General features: G+C 39.1%; 1 protein-coding gene across 4 annotated transcripts in view; it reads right to left on the minus strand.

Annotated features, from left to right (window-relative positions):
- Positions 1-22,883, minus strand: part of SPON1 (spondin 1) — a 255,809-nt gene that overhangs the window by 100,970 nt on the left and 131,956 nt on the right. For all 4 annotated transcript variants that reach the window (XM_066187222.1, XM_066187223.1, XM_066187225.1 and 1 more), the window contains 3 exons: positions 20,094-20,167; positions 19,285-19,407; positions 15,259-15,407 (listed from right to left, as the gene is read on the minus strand). In XM_066187222.1, the coding sequence (XP_066043319.1) occupies positions 15,259-15,407; positions 19,285-19,407; positions 20,094-20,167 (346 nt within the window). The remainder of the gene's footprint in view (positions 1-15,258; positions 15,408-19,284; positions 19,408-20,093; positions 20,168-22,883) is intronic.

The raw sequence follows: 22,883 nt of genomic DNA on the forward strand, positions 1-22,883 counted from the left end.
ACACTGGCCAAAACAAACTGGAATAGAAACAAAGCCTGGTGTTTCTGAAACAGATGTTGTAAAGACGTAGAGACAAACATAAAAACTGACAAGGGACTTACAAGCTTGTTTATTATGCCTTCCACAGAAACAAATAAACAGGGTGAAAATTTTTCTCATGTAACATTATGGGTGAATTAATGGCTTGCAACTTCATTTGCAGTCCTCTTTAAAGAAAAGGATATATACCTTTCAAACTCTGGAAAGTTCTACAGTTAAGTACGAAAGAATTGGCCAAATAATGGGACACACTCCAGGAGAAGCTGAATCGTTGGCACTCTTTGAGAGAGCCCTAGAATACAATTTCAGAAGAAGTTTATATAGGTTTTCTAAAATGCTTTTAGTGCATATATAGGAAGATAGAAAGAGAGAAGAGATGAAAAGTAAAGGTGGGACTGAATAGGTAAAGAACCAATTTCCTCTAGTTTGCACAACGAAAACATAAGAAATGGCAGCGCCACTGCCAAAAACATTCATAGATAAGTGTCAAAGGATCAAATTATCTTGATTATTTATTGGGAATATAATTCCAGCCCTTGTCTCCCTTGTGGAGTTCCACTGAGGTGATCAAGGCACTTTACTGCAGTTCTGTCAGAGCCTTTGATAGGAGGGGACTAGGGGCACATTGATGGGCTTAGGTCAAGTGGATGCAATTGTCCAATGCCATGAAAAGGAGAGCCATAAAATGCCATGAGTCGTCCAATGCCATAAAAAGACAGAGAGATCAACACAAGGAACCCAGCAGAGGGCGAGCAGGGCCTCCAGGATGCTGGTGGTAACAACAGAAGATCACCTTCAGGGAGAACTGCCCCTTTCTGAAGATTATTCTCCAATCCTGACAGGAGTGACACGTATCCAATCACACCGCTAAGTGGAGTAGAAATAATCAGCTAATTATCTGGTTTACATAATGAGCAAGGGACGTGCTTCCACCCAACGAAAACTGACAAAAGGGAGAAATAACGTTTGCCATAAGCATCAGAGGGGCTGTGCTTCCAATCAGTGACAAGGCAGACGAAACTGCAGGGAGAAGTGTCCAAGCACCGAGTCGAGGAAAGAAGAGCACCATCACCCCGGGCTGGGAGAGGCAGCAGTGCTGAGATCAGAGCACTGTGGGTGGCTGAGCCAGCCCTGGAGATCTGGGAGCATTCAGGAAGGGATCTGCAGTGACAAAACTGAAGCACTGATGGAAGTAAGTTGTTGCTTTGACGGCAAAGAATAATTAATTATCCCTGCATAGCCTCACAGCATCTTTGTGCATCCTCCCAAACCGCCTGCCCCTTCTTCCAAAAGTCTCAAGCTCTTGTTTCTCCTGAGTTGCAGCCAAAGTTCTCTGTACAGCCAGGCTGGTGTTCCCCACCAAGTCATCTTTGAGCACAGGGGATGATCTGCTCTTGTGCCTTTTGATATTTCCTTCTTGAAGGATACCCAGTGTTCCTGAGCTCCTTTGCCCATCAGGAATGCCTCCAAAAGGATTCTTCTAACCAGTCTCCTAGACAGGCCAAGGTCTGCCCTTCGCAATCCAAGGCAGCCATTCTGCTGACACCCCTCCTTACTTCAAGAATCAAATATGAAATTTCATGATCACCAAGACGATCTCCAACAAAATAAAATCACAGAATGCCTTTATAGCACACCAGAGTTCTGGGGAAAAGAGCTTTTCCCTTGGAAGACCTCCAGTATTTCAGACATTAGCACCATCATTAAAAAAATCCCAATAAACATAAGCTAGAATATCCCAAAGCTTTTCATTATAATTCTCAGTGTTATCAAGTTGTTAATTACTTCAGTAACTCAAGGCAGACAAAAAAGTGCCCCAGAATCAGCACTGACTGAGAGAACTCACACCGAGTAACAATCAAAATTAGTGAATACTGAGATTTTCTAAATGTCTGGGTGCCATGACAATATTAACAAAGAGATAATCAATAAAATGAATCTGGCTGCAATTTCTCCTGATAATAATTACTCAGTCATTAATACTGTACTGCTTTTACAAATTATATCTAGCTTGGTGGGTAATAAATATGGCCCTTACTGACAAGAACAGCTTGGCAGTTATGCTGCTGCATGTATTTTATGTATTTTATACCTCTTAGCATTCAATTCCAAAATAGAAGTATCCCCTGTTTCCCTTGATGCCATTTGAAAATTGCTTTTACCATTTATAACATTCCCTTTTTCTCTCTTACAAGAAGAGGGTGTTGGAGAAAAGTAATGAGGACCAGTGAGTAAAGGAAACACGCACCATTCTGCAAGCCTAAATTTCTAAAAGTAAAATTTGGGGTTTGTTTCATGACTGAACACCTCTTTGGACATGCAATTTATGCTTGCACACTGAAAATTAGGTTATTTCATATCTTTGCATACTTCTATTCTCCACTGCTATTTTAACAAGAAATACATCTACATATATTTTATATGATCTTTGACATTTTAATTAAAACCTATTAAAAAGTCCTATAGCAAGCAATAAAGTCTAAATTGTCTCCCTAATTTTAACCTGCATTGCAACTGTGTCATGAATTCATATAACCAAGGATAAAAACCTCTCACAGAGAAGAGCATGGGCTGAGGAAAAAATTCTGGGCCTGACACCTAATTAAGATATACTTTCCCCTGATGAAGGAAGTTCTTCGTCTGTTACTGTGTGTTACAGTGGTTCAGGGCTGTATTTAAAGGACCATTAAAAATGTACCTGAAGGCAAAGTCAATCTTTATATTTGACAGCTTTTTAGCAGTAAGTAGCAAAGTGAATATTTTATTGCTTTATGATCTAATGACCGTTCTGTTTAATCTTCATGGAGTAAAGACGAGCAGGAAAATATGCTAAGGGGCTGTACTAATACATCAATTATGGAGAGTGGGAAAGTACTTTAAAAAAGTACCAGTAATCTATTGTAAATGAACATCTCAATAAGCACTCCTAGCCACAGGGAGGGCTGAAAGAGATGCATTAAAAATCTACTCAGATTCTGCTCATTACAGATATGTTCTTCTCAGCTCTTAGGTAATGCAGCAATCACATAATTAACTCTTGAAAAGAGAAGCATTTAAAACAACTCGTGTATATGGAACACTGCAGGCTTTCTCCTTATTTTGTTCAGTGAAAATGAACTTTTCCATCTACTTTCCTTTGCACTGTTGCAAAAGGGCTGAGACAGAGTGGCATTTCTCCTGAAGGCACTGCAAAAGTATAAACACAATTCCACAAGACAATCAGACACTAATTTTTGTTCAAAAGAGCACGTAAAGAAAGATAAATGAACTCTAATCCTGCTTAACTGAAAGCACACCATCCCATATTGAAGTGGATACTTGTCTCCCCTGGAATTTCACCCAAAAGATGACCTGGATTTTACATGGGGAGGTTTTAGCTTCTTCAGTACTTTTGCTTTAGACCTCTGTCCTGTCAGGTGACATGAGACAACACAGCCCAAAAGATCTGTGCATCCCAAACCCACACACCAGCTCCAAGGAGAAAAGTTTACAGAACTTTCCAAGTAAAATCACAAGGCCTGCTGTGAAAATGTGAAGAACTGATTCAAGTGATTAATGTGATGAGGAGCCTCTCAGCTGAATCTAAAGAGCACTGATACTACGTGCAGTAGTTCAGGGAAAGCTGCCTCTACTCAGGAGCTCTCAGGACAGAGAACTCTGGATTCTTGTCTTCACAGAATGGCTTCAGTTAGAAGGAATATTAAAGATCATCTCATGCCCATGGGCAGGGCCACCCTCTTCTATCCAGGTTGCTCAGAGCCCCATCCAACCTGGCCTGAAACATTTCCAGGGATAGGGCAGCCACAGCTTCTCTGGGCAACCTGTGCCAGGGCCTCACCACCCTCACAATAGAGAATTTTTTCTCTAATATCCAATCTAAACCTACTCTCTTTCAGTCTGAAGCCATTCCCTCTTTTCCTGTCACTAAGAGTCCCTGTAAAGAGTCTCTCCCCATCTTTCTCCTACTCTGAATTTGTCTACAAAAGCCCCAATGATCTGAATAAATCATGTGTGAGGCTCCTGACTGAATTAAGAAACAGGAATACCATTGACATGAATGTGATGTGCCCTAATTCTGCCCAACATTTTATGGAGAGAGAAAAAGAAACAGGAAATATCAAGAGTGGCAGTTGACAGATAATTTACTGACAGGTTTTTTAATCTTATGAATAAGTGTCTACTGTCTTTGCCTATATAATTCAAATGAAACCTTTTTATTTGACTAATAACATAGCAAACCTTACTTTTAGGGAGTGATTATTAAAGTGAATTTTTATGGGATGTAGAAAAAATTGCCTTTTCATTTGCAAAATGAAAAACCCTCCGTACTACAATTTTAAGAAGGTCTGTGTGGGGGATGCAAATTCCTATACATTAAAAAAAAAATTCAGTTTTCAGTTTTTCCATCAACACAATCTGTTTCCTGAGTATTTCAGCACAAAGTCTTGTCATATAGCCTAAATAACCAAGAGATTTTATTTCTTTGCAGAGTTATGGATTTTTTTTAAGCCAAGGAGAAATGAAGACATAGCAATAAACCTCAATGGCAAATTATTTTTAAAAATTCCTGGATGCATTTCTTAATCTAAAGACCGGGGAGGTGTGTGCATCTTGGGCTGAGAAAGCAAACCATTCATGGCTGTATATTGATCAGTGACAAGTGATTGATAAAAGTGGAAAAGCTAGTGATGCTCAAGCAGATTTTAGATAGTGCATCTGGTTACATTTCTATGTCTAGTTACAGACTTTTGATGTAGTTTACGTGGATAAGAAAATTATTACAAACAGTTTCCTCATGTCTGAACATTGAACTATGTATACTAAATGGCCATGTATGTCTTTGTGTTTTATACACATTTGTATACACACACATTCTGCTTTGTGAATATTGCTTCTAGCTGATGATGACAAAGATCTGTGTCTTCCTTTGGTTTTTATTTTAAAAACATGAATCACATCATGAAGTTTTCAGCAGAATGCACTGCACACAGCTTTGGAGGAACAAAAAGCAAAAAAAATTCACATGTTCAGAAAATTGCTGTGAGAAACTGAAGCCGTGAGCGTGGAGTAACAGCAATGGTACAGCTGAGTATTTAAACTGAATTAATTGGTTTGGAAGAATGCTAAAATGCTGTGGGTTTGATGCCTTGAAGCACAAGTGTAAGGAACAAGAAACAATGCACTGCAAAGGGTCTGTGGTTATTAGTGAAATTGGGTTAGAAATACAAGAGTTTGTCTTCCACCTTCCGCAAACCCATGACTGCCCATTTTCCCTGTCTTCACTCCTCTTACACTCACAGAAAATTTGCAATTGTGATTAATGTGTGCTGAAAATTAAACTCTTCAAGAAATCATCCATTCTCTGCCCCTCCACTGCCAACTAATGTAGGGATATATATCCAAACAAGAGCACTAAAATCCCATCTTATATCATTTACCTTCAACCATCCTAAAGCACAAATGCACTCATTCTTTCTGAACTCTTGTTTGCTTTAGAGGTGCATCTTTCAGATATTCAATAAACAACCCCCAAACCTGCAAATAACTGATCTGATTTGTGAATAAAACCAACATCATTATTTGTGTGTCCCAAATGTACTTTTAGTCTATAATTTAAAAAATGCTTAATAAACGCTTTCTTCTTTTTCAACAGAATTCAAGAATGGAATTTTTAAAAAATCTGTTCTCTATGATGATACTTATTCTAAAAAAAGATATTTTTAAAGCGTTGAATGCACTAAAAGTATTGAAAGTATTCAAAAATTCAGGTATAAAAAAATGAGAGAATCATTGAATTATCAACATCTAAATTAGTATTGCCAGCTTACAGGGGAATATAGTGCAGACAACAATTTTAAGATGCATTCCATTTCTGTAAATGGACTAATTTATGCAGTCTCTTAGCTAATTTTTTTTTTGTCCTTTCCTAAGATTGAGGAGTATTTTATAGAAGAAACCATGTTAAGAGGTATAAACTGATTTGTCTGTACTTGGTGACTTCCTGTATTGGTAAGATCTAAGGTGTTCAAACACCCCTGAGACAGCTCCAGGTATAGTGGTGGCCTCTTCTCAGTCAGAAAGAAAATAAACATTTGAGGTACTCTGTGTTTATCCAGGCAAAGTATCAACTTCTTTGTTGTGGTCCAGCCTAGTATCTCCCTTAAGTTTCCACATTTTTATTTGAAAGCAAATTTTCTATGAGATATTTCTAGTTATGAATATAGCTACTTCGAGCTCAACGTTTTATATCATTTGCTGAAATACTGGCACCAAATAGTGATGAATGTCAATGCAAGTAACAACGTAGGACCCTCTCCACTCTTGTCTCCTTTCCAGTAACTTCTGCGTGGCTTTTTTTCCACAGAATGTTCCTGGAATAGCAGAATACACCCCATGCTCTAAGTGAGGGCATTTGCTTGAAGACACCAGTGGCTGAAGAGAGAATATAATAAGCTGAGTTTAAAGGAGAGAGCTGACTGAGGGAGAATTCAGAAACATCATCTTAACCTAGAGAGGCATCTAGAGAGTTCGTAACCAGCAGTTAATTACAGTATTAGACATTTTTATCCCAGCCTTGTGTTAACCCTTGAAGCTGTTTCAGGTTGCAGCAGATATTCCAGCCCCTAAATTCATGCATATGTCATTTTCCATCCATATTTGACTGGTGAACTTCAAAGAAACACACGATCTGCGAGCATGTAATTCTTTCCTGAGCTAAAGGCTAGTCAACAACGTTAACCTCCTCCCCTACTAAAAATAAGTATTCCTGCTTCTGGTTTACAACACATTAGAATTCTCTAGAATTCAGGCTAGAAAAGCAATCTAGGAAAACAAAGCCAAAACTTAAATTAAGTATTTATGAATATCCTCCCTGTTCTGTGTCTTGAACCAGTTGATCCATAACATTTTAATACGGATGTAACACAAAACCTGAATGTTTCTATTCTCTGAATATTGAATGCCGTAAATAAATTTTAAATTGGTCTCTGTGATCTAGATATCTAACTGAGAAGAGCTGTCTTAGAAAATGATACATGATAAGAAATGTTCAACGTGTATGATGTTTGTACATGGTATTTTTCTAAGTGTTCTGCTGAAATTCAGGTGGAAATAAGAATTTGATACAGAGTGAGAGTTCTGAACTGAGGTTCCTAAGCAAACAACTCCCCCAAAAAAGTTAATCCCAAAATGACAAACTTTGCATCATGGCTTATTTCCTTTGTTTTTGTTTATGTTGAAAATTTGTCTGAATAATTAAGCATTTGCAAGTCAAATGAAATGTAGGACTCTTCACCCTCAGCTGTTATTGCATGCTGTTCTTTTGAACAATATTTACGATGCAACAAGAGGGAAGACAAGGAAGATCCTGTGGTTCCTGACAAATGCCGCTAATGAGGGTTCAGACCCTTGTTTAGTCTTTGCAGCATCTCCTTAATAGGCAGCTGAGTGCCACCAGCTACTCAGCCACTGCATTTTAATTACAGCTTGAGCCACTGCAGAGGAAGGCTTTCAGAGAGAAATCGACTTGTCCCTAATTTAATTTTTAGTGCTACTCTGACCCTTTAAAAGCAGACTTTGCTGAAGTCCACAGGAGTTTGGGAAAGTGTCTCCCGCAGGAGGAGGAGCCCAACCATCTGCCCTGCGTGCCTGACAAACACAACTCAACATTATTGGTGTTGCCTCTTCTGCAGTTTGTGTTACTTAACATTCTGCTTGTGCTGCTGCAAGATGGCTCCTGAGTGCCTCAGAGTCACTCAAATGCAGCTGCTCTGCCACATCATGTTGGGACCCTGGAGGCTGAGAATTTCAGGCTTTCTGTGCTAGCAGGCACTGACCCTCAAGCAGGCACCACATTTGACTTGAGGCCTCGGAACAGGCTTCCGAAACTGAGTGAAAGCACTGGGGTTGTGGGTGTGTAGTTTGAATAGAATTGTGTGATCCCTCAGGGTGAAAAACTTAGATTTTAAAGTTTTAGTGTATAGTAATATAGATGGGGCAATATGGAGGATTTAAGACGTTGTCTAAGTCCTTCTTCTTCACCTTCTTCTTCTTGGTTTTGGGTGGTTTTTATAATTGGGTGAAAGGGTCCGCACTGCGGATCTTAGGTGGTCAGTTGTTGGGTTAAAAGTATAACTAATATAGGTGTCATCTCATTATTGGATAGTTTATGCTTAAGAAGACCTTGGGAAGAGCTAGAGGCACCCATTTTCTACCTTGCCAGTTAGAGCTCACGACTCGTGAGACTGTGATATAGATAAGAATTAACAAACACTGAGTCTGAACATGAAACTGCAACTCCCGTGTTTTAATCCTGGCTCTAATGGGAAGAAAATAAGATTTAAAACACACAACGTCCAGGGTTTAGAGCTACCATTCCAAACCATAACAGTTGCAGTTAACACAATCAATTTCTCTAACCAAAGCCTGGTTTTGGAGTGCTGAACTTCTGCTGTCAGGTGGTGTTTGTCCCTCAGTATTAGCAGCACATGAAGAATCATCTGAAATTCTCATGTGTTAAAAATACTACAGTGCTAGAGTGAAGGAAAAATATTTGAAAGTCATTTCACCACATCTTTCCACTGGATGAATCTGCTACAGGATGGTAATAATTTTGTGGCAGCAGAGCATCATGACAAGATCCGACTGCAGGAAATGAAAAGGTGAGATATTTTAAAATACTAAAATTGGCAAATAATGTCTAGCAATCCAGTCATATTGCCCCAAACAGGTGACATTTCCTTGTGACTTTTATGTCTGTGTGCTGGAGAGCTAAAATTATTGCATGCCACCCAAAGGAAAGGATTTACCCAAAGCAAGTGTTTCCTCCTCTAGAATTGCTTTGCTGCAATCCAGACAGATTTCAAACAGCCAGAGAAAATCTTCATAAGCTTTGATGGGACTCTTAGCTGTTGTAGGGACTGAAAAAAGGATAGGAATTTTGATTGGCCCCATTTCTAGACAATTTAGTATCAGAATTCACTGAGAAGACGGGTCTTGGATTAAAGCCTACTTTTTTATTCTTGGAGGGTCTGTCTTCTGCAAAAAAATGTTTGAATATCTTTTATTCAAAGAGAACCTGATTACTGGATTTTATTGGAAAGGTGTGTTCCTCCCTGTTTTATCAGAAATGGAGGGTCTGTGATGATTAGGAGAAAATAAGCAGCAAGGCAAATTGAGGTAAATGAAGGAGAAATTAAATGCTGAGCTGACTTAACACCATAACTCATTGTTTGGTTATGCAAATCATTTCATATCAATTACTGGGTAATTATTCAGAGGGCAAAATCTCAAAGACTCCCATAAAAGTTAGAGGTGTGAAACCTCTGGAATTCATTAAGCAAGATGAGAGCTCACAAGGTGGGGTTTTAAAAATCAAGGTGCCTCATTGATTAATCAAATAGCAATGGCTGTTAAAAGCACAGAAAATTAGGGCGAAAAGAAAGGTTTAGTTTTCCAAATATTATCTGTCCCTGTTTATTATCAGAAAGAAAGCCTTCAGCTGACAAGGGATGAGGGAAGGCAGAAAGAAATGAAGAAAAAAAAAGACATTATTAACTAAGCCGCTATTCTGCTAAAGTTTTGACCAAAGGCTAAATAAAAGTTCGAAAATGTGTGTTGGCTGGTGTTCCAAACCAGGGAGATGACCACAGTAATAGAAAAGACATTTTGTACAAAATGTGTTCAACATCTGCCAGCTCTCACAACCCTACAGACAGAAGAAACACACATGGAGCAACCGTGGCACAAGGGCTGTGCTCTAATCACTGCGAGTTTAGCCCTAGCACAATGATATCTTCAGAGGACTCAAACGCAAATTTTCTGTGCCATTTTTATTAGCCGAACTAGTAAAAAATGTGTTGAATTTTTCATGTTTTGGCCCAGAAAATAATATACCACTTAAAAATGATTTGTCAGAACTTAATTTCGTGAAAGAGTCATTACCTTCAATGGCTTTTAGACTAGCAAAGGGTGTTTTGTGGCACAGAATGCAGCATCAGCTCATTTTCTATTAGAAAAGCACATCTCTATTATCATGAGATACTAAATAAGAATGAAGTTGGGATGAAATTTTGTTTGTTTGTTTTCTAAAGAAAACACCGACTGAATCATTGTAATTACAGTTTCCAACAGAAGATTATTAAAGATGGAAGCCCCCCTAGAAGAGGTGTTCTGAGCCATGCTGTATGAGTTATTTATTGGCACATAAAGCTTCTCTTTATGACATAAGTAGATGACTATTTCTTTCTGGCAGAAATACTTTATGAAATTTAGCACAGTATACAAGGGTTTCAAAATTTCTAATTACCAAAATGCCAGAGATTTTGAATCATTATATAAGGTATATCTTCCAAAAGGAAAGCATGATAAATCTACCATCCAGTCTATTCAAAAGGCATTTAAAAGTACCATAATTCACAGCAGAGGTGTATGCACAGAGTGCAGAGGAGTCTAAATGAGCAAACAGAAGTCTAGAAGCCAATTTATGACTGAGCAGCTTGATCTGTCCAGAATTAGAATAAATACCCCATTAAAACCATGCTGTCAGGCTGCAACTAAAGTGGAAAGCATGCTGGGACAGAGTTCTGCTACCTCACCAAGTCCAAAACCACTGAAAATTTCTGTGGGTTTCTCACAGAAACCTAAGGGGCTTTAGGACTGTCTGGAAAAGCAGCAGCCATTCTTTTTATGTCAGGCTTTATGGCCACGATAATTTTGCTGTCTTTTTAGCAGGGAGAGGCTGGTGCCTCTGGAATGTGGATGGGAACAAAAATGCCCTCCCTGAGGACAGGAGAAAGGGGCTCTGTGGGGATGCCGATGTTGTTCACTGAAGGTTTGTTTGGTCAGGCAAAGGTGAAACATCCCAGGTGGCCAATTCCTTCTGGCTCCCCTGAGTAACACCAGCAGCAGGAATATCAATATTAGTTCGTGGCAAAATAACCTCAGTCCCTTCCTATGTTCCAATCTCCTCCTCCAAGGAAGGCCAAGGCGCCATGTTGTCACTAATTTCGTTTCTTTAAACACAGACTGAACTATTTCAACAAAGATCAGCTTTCCCAGTGCCACTCCCAGCCTAATTCCCAGGAACTGTCAGGGGTTTCCCGGTCTCTGAGGTGAAGTGTTCAGGGAGAATTTTCAGCTGTTCTGTCAAGCACAAGTCAACTGAGTTGAACCTCCCAGGCTGGCTGATTTTAACCTCCCTAAGCACACAATAACAGCTGATTCAAAAAGCAAACTTTTGAGCTTCCCTCAGTAAACACAATAATTTGCCCAGTGCTATAATAAAAAAGTGATCAATATCCTGCAGATTCCTCTTTGTAATTCAGGTGATTTACCAGCTTCAGCCAGGAAAATCCAATGACCCCATTCTTCTGTGGAAGAATGCAGCACTGCCTTTCAAAACAGGTCATAAAATGATAACTATTCAACAAATACTGAAATTACTTTTCAAAAAAAATAAATCAATCAAGATGAATCCAACGATGAATTTGCCTTAATTTTTACTCTCTTTTATTTTTTTTAATTAAAAAATTCAAATCAGGACTAGTTTGTAAAGATAAATGTTTGCATGGAGTCATAACAACTGCATTTTTTTTTGCATAGGTTTTTTTTTTTTTTTTGCTGTTTCAGGTTTCACCTTCAATTCACACAGACAATTTAAATTATCCTGTGTCTAAAACTTTTCAAGCATCTTCCTGGAAAACTGAACTTGCTGTTCTGAAAGGTCTGGAGGCACTCTCAGCTTTCATCTGAGAATGCTGAAGACAATCTAAAAAGTCATCCTACTGACTGACATTTCAGAGGGCATTAAACCAAACCTGTAAGAATGTCACCTGTGGGTCCGTAGGGACCACGAAGACAGTTCACACTGCATTTTCTGGAGAAAGATGCAAGCTGCAGAATAGTACTTATCTTGGTTTAGAAAAGAACTGGTGGCAAAATGACTGAATATTTGTTCAGAAGCAACTAGGCAAAACCAAATTATTTCTCTCAAGGTGAGAGATATTTAAAATAATGTTTCTATTTTAGTCCTTTTTCATCAGCCTAGGATATGAGAATTAGAATTACATCTTACTTCATCTGATTCATGTTTTAACCATCTTGTTTGCTCATTTGTTTAAACAGAGGGATCCCAGTCTGAATGCAGAATTTTCCTTTCAAATTCTGCATTAGTTTCCTACGAGTTTATCAAATAATGGCTTCGGGAGAAATCCGAATTTCTCAAAACCAAGTGAAAGTGTTGAATATATCTCAGAGGTATGTGAGGTCAGTGCAGATTCTTCCCCTCACATAATTCCTCTTCCAGCCTTTGTTTGTTCATTTATAACCCCTGAAGTCTAACGCATGAATTATCCCATTGTACGCATCCACCACTTGACAGATTGTTTTAGTAAAACTCTTATGTGCCCTGGCTTTCCTTCCAGGCTGCCAGGAACAGTTCAACAAAAAGGCTGATTAGTTCCTTTAAGTTCTCCCAGATAAACAAACTACAGAGCAAGTTTACAGTGCCCAGGATCATCCATGCAAAACCCCCCCACGGGCTCTTTGCAGTAGAGACACAAACCAGGGCAGCCGCAGCTGCCAGGTCAGGAAGAAAAGCTGCTGCTGATGCAGCACTCTGCCACACTGGGAGCAAAGTGTTCACGCCTCAGGATCTTTCATTTAATGACACAGTAATTATCGAGACGCTTCTTAACAAAGCTCCTTGAAAGGAAGACCTTTCGTTGTTGTTGTTTGCTTTATATGCCGTAAATATTTTGGTAATAAAGCGCAAAAACAATTAGATTTTTTTTTTCCTTTGATAAAACCTCGGGTAATGTCAGTGGCAGATGCTGGTTGCATAAATATATGTCCATGTGCTCACCTAAGAAACTGCCTACAATACTCAGCAGACACACAGCAGATTCCCAAATCCAAGTGTGGCCCTGGAAGAAATGCATTAACTGCAGTGAGTGAGCTCTGAGTCCAGGCACCAGAATTAAACATAAATTGCCTGTCCTGTGTTTTCAAAGACATCAAATCTGCCTGGAGGGTGATTTCAATGAATTGCATCCTCCCGTCAACCCACAGCACAAGGCTGGTAGGACAGCAGAGAGGGGAAAGAAAGGTAAAATAAGAAATGGAAAAGGCGCAAATAGATCCTGAGGTAGATTGCAGCACATGGGGAAGGAAACATTATCAAATTTCTAGGCAGGTAGGGATATTGCAAGGGACAAATTGCAAGTAAAAAAAAGAAACAAAAGAAAAATACCAGGCTGACTTAAATGTCAGCAAATTAGCTCCTGGCATTACTTTGCTGTCTTGGTTGCAGAATTTTACCTCAAAATCTCTCAAAAATATTAGTGAGCTTAAGTACATGTTAAAAAAGAAAAAAAAAGTCAAACTCAAAGAAAAATACTATGGCATTTGATGACATGCTGCACTGTTGTTGGTGAGACTCAGTTAGAATAGCAGCTGGTTACTTGGATAAACTGACCCAGGAGAACCAAGGGAATTCCTGCAGGGTTGACCCAATCACACATCCTGATGCTAGAATTCACTGCGATGTTCACTAATTTCATGTTCAACCTCTGCAGACCCTGAAATTGCAGCCATTTATCTATTTGGTGTACTCTAAAAGTCACAATCTCCTCCGATCCGAATCCAGCGTGTAAATACATCCCCTTTTTGCAAATAAGTGGCACATAATGACAAAGAAGACAGATTTGGAAAGCAGAGGCACGATTTTCGGTTTTTTCCATACTCCCTTCAAATTCTGTGCCCTTCTCCCAGTACTCAGCGTGACCTTTCACAAGTGCACCCTTGCCTGCTCCTCACCCAACACCTTCCTCTTGCTCCTGCTGCTTCAGAAGAAGACCTAATCTTTGTACAGTCCCAATTCTGATGTGCCAAACCCCTATTTAGAAAGTATTCACCAAGACTGTAACAGAAATTATCTTCTTCCATTAAAAATTGTTGATTCTTTTTCATTCCATGTGGGCCTAGTATAAGAAAATATTGATTTCCCAAGTAAGCAGCAAGAAATGATATGTTACATGTGGTACATACAATACTCTGCCACAATTTTAATTCATCTGGGTTTATATTATATTGCTGGGATAAAATAAAACCACTTTTCTGCATAGGATCAAGGCCTACTTTCTATTTCCAGGTATACCAAGGTTTATCATGGTTTAAAGAGACAATGTATGCACAATCACATTTCACCCTACATTGAAATCGCTTTTTCCCCTTCATATTCCTTTTCTGTCCCTTTTATATATTAAGTTATAAGCTGGTTTTATTTTATTTTTCTTGGCTTTGGGAGCTCCTTGTCAAATACACCAGCTGTTCTTGTAGCATGATTGTATACACATAAGCATCACAAAAAAGCAAATTAAATTTAGCACACAAAGCCTTTTGCTACACAAGTTTTCTCAGAACAGTCTTTCGGGTTGTTTTATACTGTTTCTGCAAATATAATTGATTTTTTAAAAATCTCTCAGTGTAACCCTGTATACAACCTACCCTGGAGGCCTCGAAATACTATCTCTTTAACATGCAGCAAAAAGGGAGAATGATTAATCAACAGTATCATCTTGAACCCTGTTTTTATTTTTGCTGACTCCATCTTCAGAAGTGTCAAACATAGGAAAGATCCACACAAATGTACAAAAAGTGAAGAAAAGTACAGAGGGTTTCGTGCACGTGTTCAACATTAAGGAAGAGATTATTTTCATTGTAGAAGGGATTATTAAGGAAAGAATGCTTGTGCTACATAAATAATGATGAACAGGGAAAAGAAGCACTTTAGATATTTGTAAAACACAAAATGAGGTGATTCATCAAGAAGCAAAATGCAGCACCCTGCAAAGTGAATCTAAATGACAAATAATCATTCCCTATTTAAAGGCCGGGTAATGCTTGCTGTCTTCAAAGTTTTCTTGCAAAATTGTGTCTTCAAAATTAAGCCAGAAAAGGTGAGTTTCATTTTGCTACCTCTGATTTATGCTTTACATGGCACACAGATTTTCAAGGCCCAGAATGCTGCAACTTACATGTCCTTTCCTAGCCAAAAACTCTTGCCAGGGTAGGAATGAATCAGGACAGACACACAGAACTCCTTCGCCACTGAACTGAGAATTATTCGGCAAAATCACCTTCACAGACATTGTCAGTGACAAACTGTTCGCAGGCCAAGGGAGGATCCTTTTTATAAAGCATGCACTAAAATGCACCTACCTGCTGTCGAATTTCTTCTTCCATCTTCACTGGGGACCCCAGCTCCGCGACTTGCTTGACACCTTCACTGGCATATCCTCCATACTCCCACAGGATGTAGTTCTTGGAGTGAGAGCTACCAATGATGGCAGACCAGTGGTTGGTGCGTCCTTTCCAGGGGGGAAAAAAACCAGAACAAATCAAAAAACCATCAAGACAGCCTCAAAGCAAAACTCCTGACTTCTAAGAAAGCTTTGAAGTCCCCACTCCTGAGGCTTTTGCATGCTGTCACTTCTCACGACACCGATGCACATCTCTAGAGCGGGAAGAACAAGCCAGAGGCTGACTGAAATCGAACATAAAGCAGCCCCTCAAAACAAATAGAATAGTTTTTCCTCACCAAAGTTCTCACTTCGGGAAGTTTAAGCAACCTTTAATGATAAGTTTCTAGGTCAAATATTTTTGAGAAGGAAGCCTGAAAGGGGAGACTTCAGTGGTCACCCTCAGTTTTAAAAGCAAGATTTTTTCCTCACTGAAGGCAGTGAAGAAGTAAATCTTTCTGTGTTCACCTCTATATTCACTGAGTTTTCTTGCTCAGATTTCTTATAATGTAAGAGCTGTAGAGCTGAGCTAAAGGATTCTCATTCTTGCTTCTTGCCTTGTTGAACAACAACAACAACAAAATAGAAAAATAGTCTAAAGAAAAAGATGTTAGGGAGGTATGATGGAATTGAAAAGAGAATTGAGCAGAAATAAGGAGTCACAGATGTCCCACAGTACTGGAAATAAAAATGAATTCACTTAAGTGTCAAGTAACCTTCTGCAGATATATGGGCTTAAAGGAAAAGGGTGAGAAAATGAACTGCTCACATAAGCAGACAGTCTGGTAACAAGGCTGAGACTAAAGAAGATGAGGGAGTCAGAATGATGGAGTGAGACAATATTTAACATTTTTCTTTGCGGTGTGAAAGGTAGAGAGCAGCAGCAGAAAACAGCTGCAAACTGAATAAATGAATGAAAAATGAATAATGAAGTAAACAAAAGGAATGCAAATTTAAGATGTGAGAGGTGGAACAATGAAATTGGAAAGGACAGTGCAGAGAATTGTATAGAGTCAGATGCAGGAACCTAATCATGGGAGAGTAGGAAATAGATTAGAAATAAAAAATGAACACCAACAGCAGGGGAAAGAAGCTAGAAAAATGTAGCAAGCAGAATAGATAGATGAGGGAGATGGCCTAGCAGAGCAGCCAACAGAGCCCTCATAGCTTCCCTAGTCCTAAACTTGGACCGAAATACACTTCTAGAGCTCTGAATTGCAGCCGTCCTGATGTTTCAGAATCGACTAATGTGAATCAGTAATTGAGACCTATGTGTGGAAAAAAACCCAAAACTTCCCTGCTCCATAGCTGAAGAGACCGCAGCGTCAGGAGCTGGTTTCTCGACCTAAGATCTACCAGTTGTTCCTTAAACACACAGTGGCACCATGTCCGAGCCCAGAGAGATGCTGGCACTCAGCCCCAGTGAGGGGAACTCCAGCTTTGCCCATCCTCTGCTCCTGGCACAGGGGGCTGACGGTCCCAAAGGCACGGACAGCAGCTCACCCCAAGGCACAGCCAGTGGCACCGAAGCTGTCTGAGAGAGAACAGTCCCTACAGAGCAGAAATGTGTCACCACAGAGAGGAGCCTGAGGGCCTGTGAGTTTTGGGTCGAAAGCATAAGGGGTTGTTCCCTGCGCTCCAAAGCTTCTCTCCCTCCTTCCCACCCTGCCCGGCCTGGGACAGGAACACCTGGTGCCTCTGCAATCAGAGCACAGCCTGTTCCACCAAGCAGCCCTCCCTAAAGGCTCTGCAGAGAAAGCTCCTGGCCCCACTACCTGCCCAAAGGAGCTGTTCAAAGTCCTACCACACCCACCCTCCAATTTTCACCAAACTGCTACGTTTTCCAATGTTTCGTTCCTCACCTGGAATCGTCCATTTCTTGCGAGAATAAAGAGACAACTTGGTATTTCCTAAGCTTTGTCCTCTAACCATCAAAGAAACTTCTCGGCATGACATGATCTGAGCAGCACGAGGCCAGAGCTGGTTTGCATCCTGTGTCACTCTCCAGGTCTTAAGACAGCAAGCAGAACACTGACAGCTTTCCAATGCTGCAATTTCACTTCATTCTTGTAGCTTTGAGTAGTTTCTCAATTTCTCAATACACTTATATGTGCATTTTTGGAGAAAAATCAAGACGATTTTTCCTCACAACACGAGAATTTATCCTCTGAAATATTTCATAGATGTGCTCATATCATATCATGATGAAGAGCATATGGATTTCTGTTGTCAAAAATGGCTGATACCCAGAGAAAATAAATGTTTTGCACAAAGTGTATGCTCTTCAGGGTTTTTTAAAACAAATCAGAAGATAAAGAAGAGACGTAAAATAAAAAGTTTATGATCTGCTTTCTACTCCAACCTTATTGATGGTACAAGAATAGAGCAGAATTTTTTATGTGCTGGCTTGGCAAACAATTAGTGACTTACCACAGTCCACAATAAATAACTTTTTTTTTTTTTAAGGTAATTGCTGCACAAGGTCAACGTTTTTAAAAATAATGCCAATGATTAGGTTTCATTTTTAGCATCACTGTATGTGGATGAGATCTTTCCCTCAACTTTCAGAAATTTTAATGCAAAACCTTTTTAGCCGTTATTTCTGGGATTAATCGTGTAAGTATCAAACGGGTATCTTTTCACTTTTTCAGTTTAAGTAAAATACTGATTTAATTCACCATTTTGTAACTGGAGAGAGACACCAGGCAAACTCTTGCAACTTGCTTATCTTCCATCGTGCAGCCATACCCTTCATGAGCTCAGCAACTTGGATGTGAAAGAGAAGGCCACTTATCCCCAATATTGCATCACCAAGCCGCAGTAACTTCACAGCTTTCAGTCTTTTCTCATGGCCTATTTCTAACCACCAGCTGAATCCATGCAAATAGCGCACATAAAGTTCACATTCAGCAGATATTTAAATCATCCAACAGCCTAAAAGAGCATTCCTGCAATTATTGGCTTTGCTTATTTTATCTCCCCTGTACTTTGCTGAACAATAGTATCTGAACAAATCTGTGCTTCAAACTCAACACAAGCAACATTGCTTAGGCTGTTAAAACTGTGAGCTGATACAAACCATATTTGAGTTATATGAGGATATTCTTACACTGTGACAATAAGATTTTTTTTTTTTCAATCAACATAAAAAGCCTCTATAATAAACATCAGCCACAGAAAACATAACAAAGTTTAAAGACCTACAAATGTGACTCAAACTCTTAAATACTTTCCTGGCCATTTTTCCCACAGACTGTGGAGTCAGTAATGACAGACCAAATGCATAATTTTGCAACTCCAGCTTTTTTACAGATACTTGGGTAACTGCAGAAAGCAAACTTGCAACAAAAATATTGATTCTGTAGTTCAGACACTTAAAAACCCAGACAGGCCAAGTTCAGAAGGTGTTTTTTATCTGGGTATTCAACCAACAAAGACAAAGAAGACAGAGTATTCTTATTTCTACATATACAATTAATATCCTTGGGCAGCAAGATTCAAAACTCACCAAACTTAACTGAAACAATTCAAAATGCTTTGAAGTAAAACGAACTGGGTAGATTGGCATGGCAGAAAAACCAAAATATTAGTGTGATGCCTGTCCTTTGTGTCTTTTTTCTTAAAAATCTCCTCTTCTACCTCTACATTATAAGCCATTCTAAGCTTTCAATCAGAAAAAAAAGAAAGGAACCTTTCTCCCCACAAAGATATCTTGCAAATACAATCTCAAACACACCATAGCTCAAAATGTCAGGGAAATCAATAGAATGTGCTGGTAATGTATAGTGCAGAGAGATCCACTGATTTTCAATGCTGAGTGCCAGCAGGATTCCATATATGCCATAATTTACACTGCTGAGCTGTAAATAAGTGATGCTGTGTCACACAGCCAGCTCCAACCCTTGTCAGGGCCCCTGTGTGGCACAAGGAAAAGAGTGATACTCACGTGGAAAATCTTTGGGATGTGTTTTTTCTGACCAGTTTCCATAAAAAGTCAGCCTGTATTTGGCAGTACCACAGGCACAACAGTCCAAAATTGGTTTGTCAGTCACACCTTCCGAGGCTGAGTCTGAAAAAGCACCAAGGTACCTGTTAGAAATGGCTGCAACTCCAAACCAGTGAGGACAGTGAAGCTGCCATAATAAATAGTCCAGGAAATAAATCCGAGTTAAACATGGTTTTGAGTCTTTTTAATTTAGTTTTAAGTCTACTGTTAGACTAAATGACAACTCTGAAATACCTGTACCAGATTTATAAGTGGATGGAATGATTTAAATCCACAATTTTCAAATAGAAGGCATTGATATTTCAGTTATCTTCAGATTCAAAAGGGATTTGTTTCTGGTTGTTATCTGATAAGGACAAACCTCAGCTGATCTCAAAACACAATAGGCTCGAAATTTCTGAAAAGACAAAGTAAATGAATTCTCCAGTGGGCGGCAATAACCAACTGTAACATTTAGGTTTGAGAAAGGATAAAACAGCCAAGGATTCAATAACAAAGTGTCCTGGAAACCAATGGATATCACACGAAGAGCAGGTAAAAAGTTGCAAGTATCACATTTAGGGGGAGGCAAGGAGGATTGTATGAAATGGAGTATATGTGATAAGGAAGAGCATAACTGAATGGAAGATCCCAAATCTGAACCTGGATGAAACTGTCCAAGACCTCCACATTTTAGTTCGAGACAATGTGTTAAGAGAAAAATGCGAAACATGATGAGGAGGTCAGAAAGATATTTTACTTTACCTTACCTTGTTCACAAATTTTTTTGGTGAGGGAGCCTTCATCTTGAAAATAAATTATGCGCTTCTGCACAATACTGGCTCTATAAAGGGGAGGAAAACAAATTGAAATACGTTGATTTCTCAAAGAAAAAAGAAAATGAGTGAAAAATGACTGCTAAAACATGGTTATGCTTCCCTGTACTGGCAATACAATATAGGGTTACAGATAAGATAATTTTATTTCAACTTGCATCTCAATTTCATCACATTTTACGGAAGCCTGAAGTATATTCACCTCTAGAGAAGTGGTCATAGGCAAATGGTGAGGACCTGTGCTCTTGAAATGCACGACAGTCAACTGAGCATTCAATATTTCAATCAAATCTTAGATTAAAATACTGAAATTGTGTTCAATTTCAGTCAAAAAATAGCATAGCTATAGTGAGCAGCTGTTCATAGGAAATTACATGGCATTCTAAAGAGATAAGTACTTCTGATATATGACAGAAACTCAGTGCAAATATCACGTAAAACAGAAGTTAGAAAAAAGGCTGGCATAAGGTAAAGTCTTTGAAAGCAATTCACAGGTTCCAAAAGACAAGCTGCTCTAAAATTAATTAAATCTGGAATATTTTATTGAGGCTTATAGTTCAAACAAAATGTAAATTTCTAAGCCTCAGTGCCTCAGTTCCTCAGCTGAGGGGGCTGGGTAGATTTAGTGCCAAATAAACTTTAACTACCTTCTCTGACCATCTTTAACTACAAAAATTTATTTCACATGTAAACTTTATCTTCTTTCCATAAGAAAGCAGATTTTGGTTAAATTCAAAGACAATCTATGGATAGAGAGCCTCCTGACGACAACACGATTTGGGAGCTGGCGCTGTTCCTTGTTTACCAGTACAAGCACACATTCTTCTAGCAACATTTTGTACCATCACTTGTATTTAACACTCTAAACAGCAAGGGCCAAGTTCTTGTCTTGCTCCAGTATTAGTAAAATAATTATCTTAATCTGTCTAGAACTATTCCTCACTCGTGACAGCTCAGGTGAGAAGAAAAGCAAGACTGTATATGCTTAGATGTGTTGTTGCAGTGATGTAACCTTCCTTTGACAACGTCCCAGCCATAAAATTATCAAAAATGAGATGCAAGTTTGCTGTGCTTTCTTTGCCAAGAGGCAAGGCCAGTGCAGGAGAGGAAGGAATCCTTCTTTCCACCTTACAAAGCACCCAGGAGAATAACTGGCTTTTGCAAACCTCTTAAAGCTACATCAACCTGAAAAGGGTGCAAAAAACTCTTAGTCCTTTCTGAGAAGCCTTTTTCAGGGTTTCTAAGAAGAAATAAAGGGGAAAAAAATGGAACAAGCATAACTACCGGGACAACTACCAGGAAGAATAAGAGCCCAATGGCCAACCTTTGACAGTGGCATGCTCCTTAGCGTTTCCAGCCTTCAAACTGAAAGCCAAAGCCAAATTTAAAGACTTTTTGGATGCAAGGAGATGGAAAGTGAGGGCACAGGAAATAGTATACATTTGCAAGGAAAACCTCTCTCACCATGAGGATAGTCAAAGAGATTTAGCCCTGGAATGGGCTGCTTAGACAGTTTGTGCAACATCCATCTCTGGAAGTATTCAAACCTTGATCAGATCCATGCCTTGGCAAACTACTGAGGGAACAACCAAGCTGAGGTTCAACACCTACTTCAAGCAGGAGAACGGACTAAATGACTTCCAGAAGTCCCTTCCAAACGAAATTATTCTGTTATCTCAATCCAACCAAGTACAAAATCAGTTGTTTGATAAAGATCTCAGTTCTGCAGGTAACGAAGGTATTACAGGTATTTGAGAAGCTGTTACTAGTTATTCTAGAAGGAAGGAAAATAGAGAAAGATTGTTTGAAGCCTGAAGTGTACTTGTATTATTCTTTTTGCTGCAGTTAGCTTGTCACTGTAAAATGTCAAGGGAACAGTTCCTTTTCTAATAACAAAAGCTTCACAGCTTTCTGAGTCATTGTCTCTTCAGCTGTGTTTGAAACTATATGGTGAGCCAATAATTTAAATGGGAGGTTTTGTACTGATTCCAAATGCACCAGGGCGGGCACATTACATGGCTGCATAAATATCCAAAGCAGGCACAGAATTCTACAAATGCTCAATAGTAAATCACTTTAAAATATTAACTGTTTTAATAATCAGCTTCTAGACTGAACACAGACCAAAACATCTGCTCAGTGTATTTACTAGCACTTACAGCTACTCTTGTTCCCCTGGGTTTTTGGGGGGGTTTTTTTGGACATAATTTTTATTCTTCTATAAAAGTTCTGCTCTTTGGACTAAGGATTCTTTCCTTTGGCTTCAAGGCTTACAAAAAACCAGCTAAAAATGGAATGGTGAACTTCTAGAGAGAGGCAAGAAAGCTTTTAAGAATTTGCACAAGGTACACATCTGTTTAATTTACTTAAATCCTTCCCAGCACTTCAAACGTCCAGTGCTGTCTGAGCTTAATGGGAAGGGAGAAATCCAATTGCTTTCCCTCCCATATTAATATATATATAAGTGGATCTTCAATTTCTTGATTTTCTTGTTGACTTTTTTTCTCTCTGACTATCAGAAAAATGAAAGATAAAGGAAGAAGGAAATAAATTTGACTAAAAAAACCCTGTTTGCTTCCCATTTTCTGCAAGGCAAGGCTTCTCGATTTGTGCTAAAGCTTTTCCATCACCAAACTAAGTAGCAAAACTGTAAGGTAAAGGCATTTCTACACCTGAAAGCGTCTGCTTTAATTAAGAAAACAAAACAAACGAATTGTCCAAAAA

Source organism: Chamaea fasciata, unplaced genomic scaffold (genome assembly GCF_029207755.1).
Source record: "Chamaea fasciata isolate MVZ Bird 193981 ecotype frontalis unplaced genomic scaffold, bChaFas1.0.hap1 SCAF_7, whole genome shotgun sequence".
Classification (NCBI taxonomy): domain Eukaryota; kingdom Metazoa; phylum Chordata; class Aves; order Passeriformes; family Sylviidae; genus Chamaea; species Chamaea fasciata.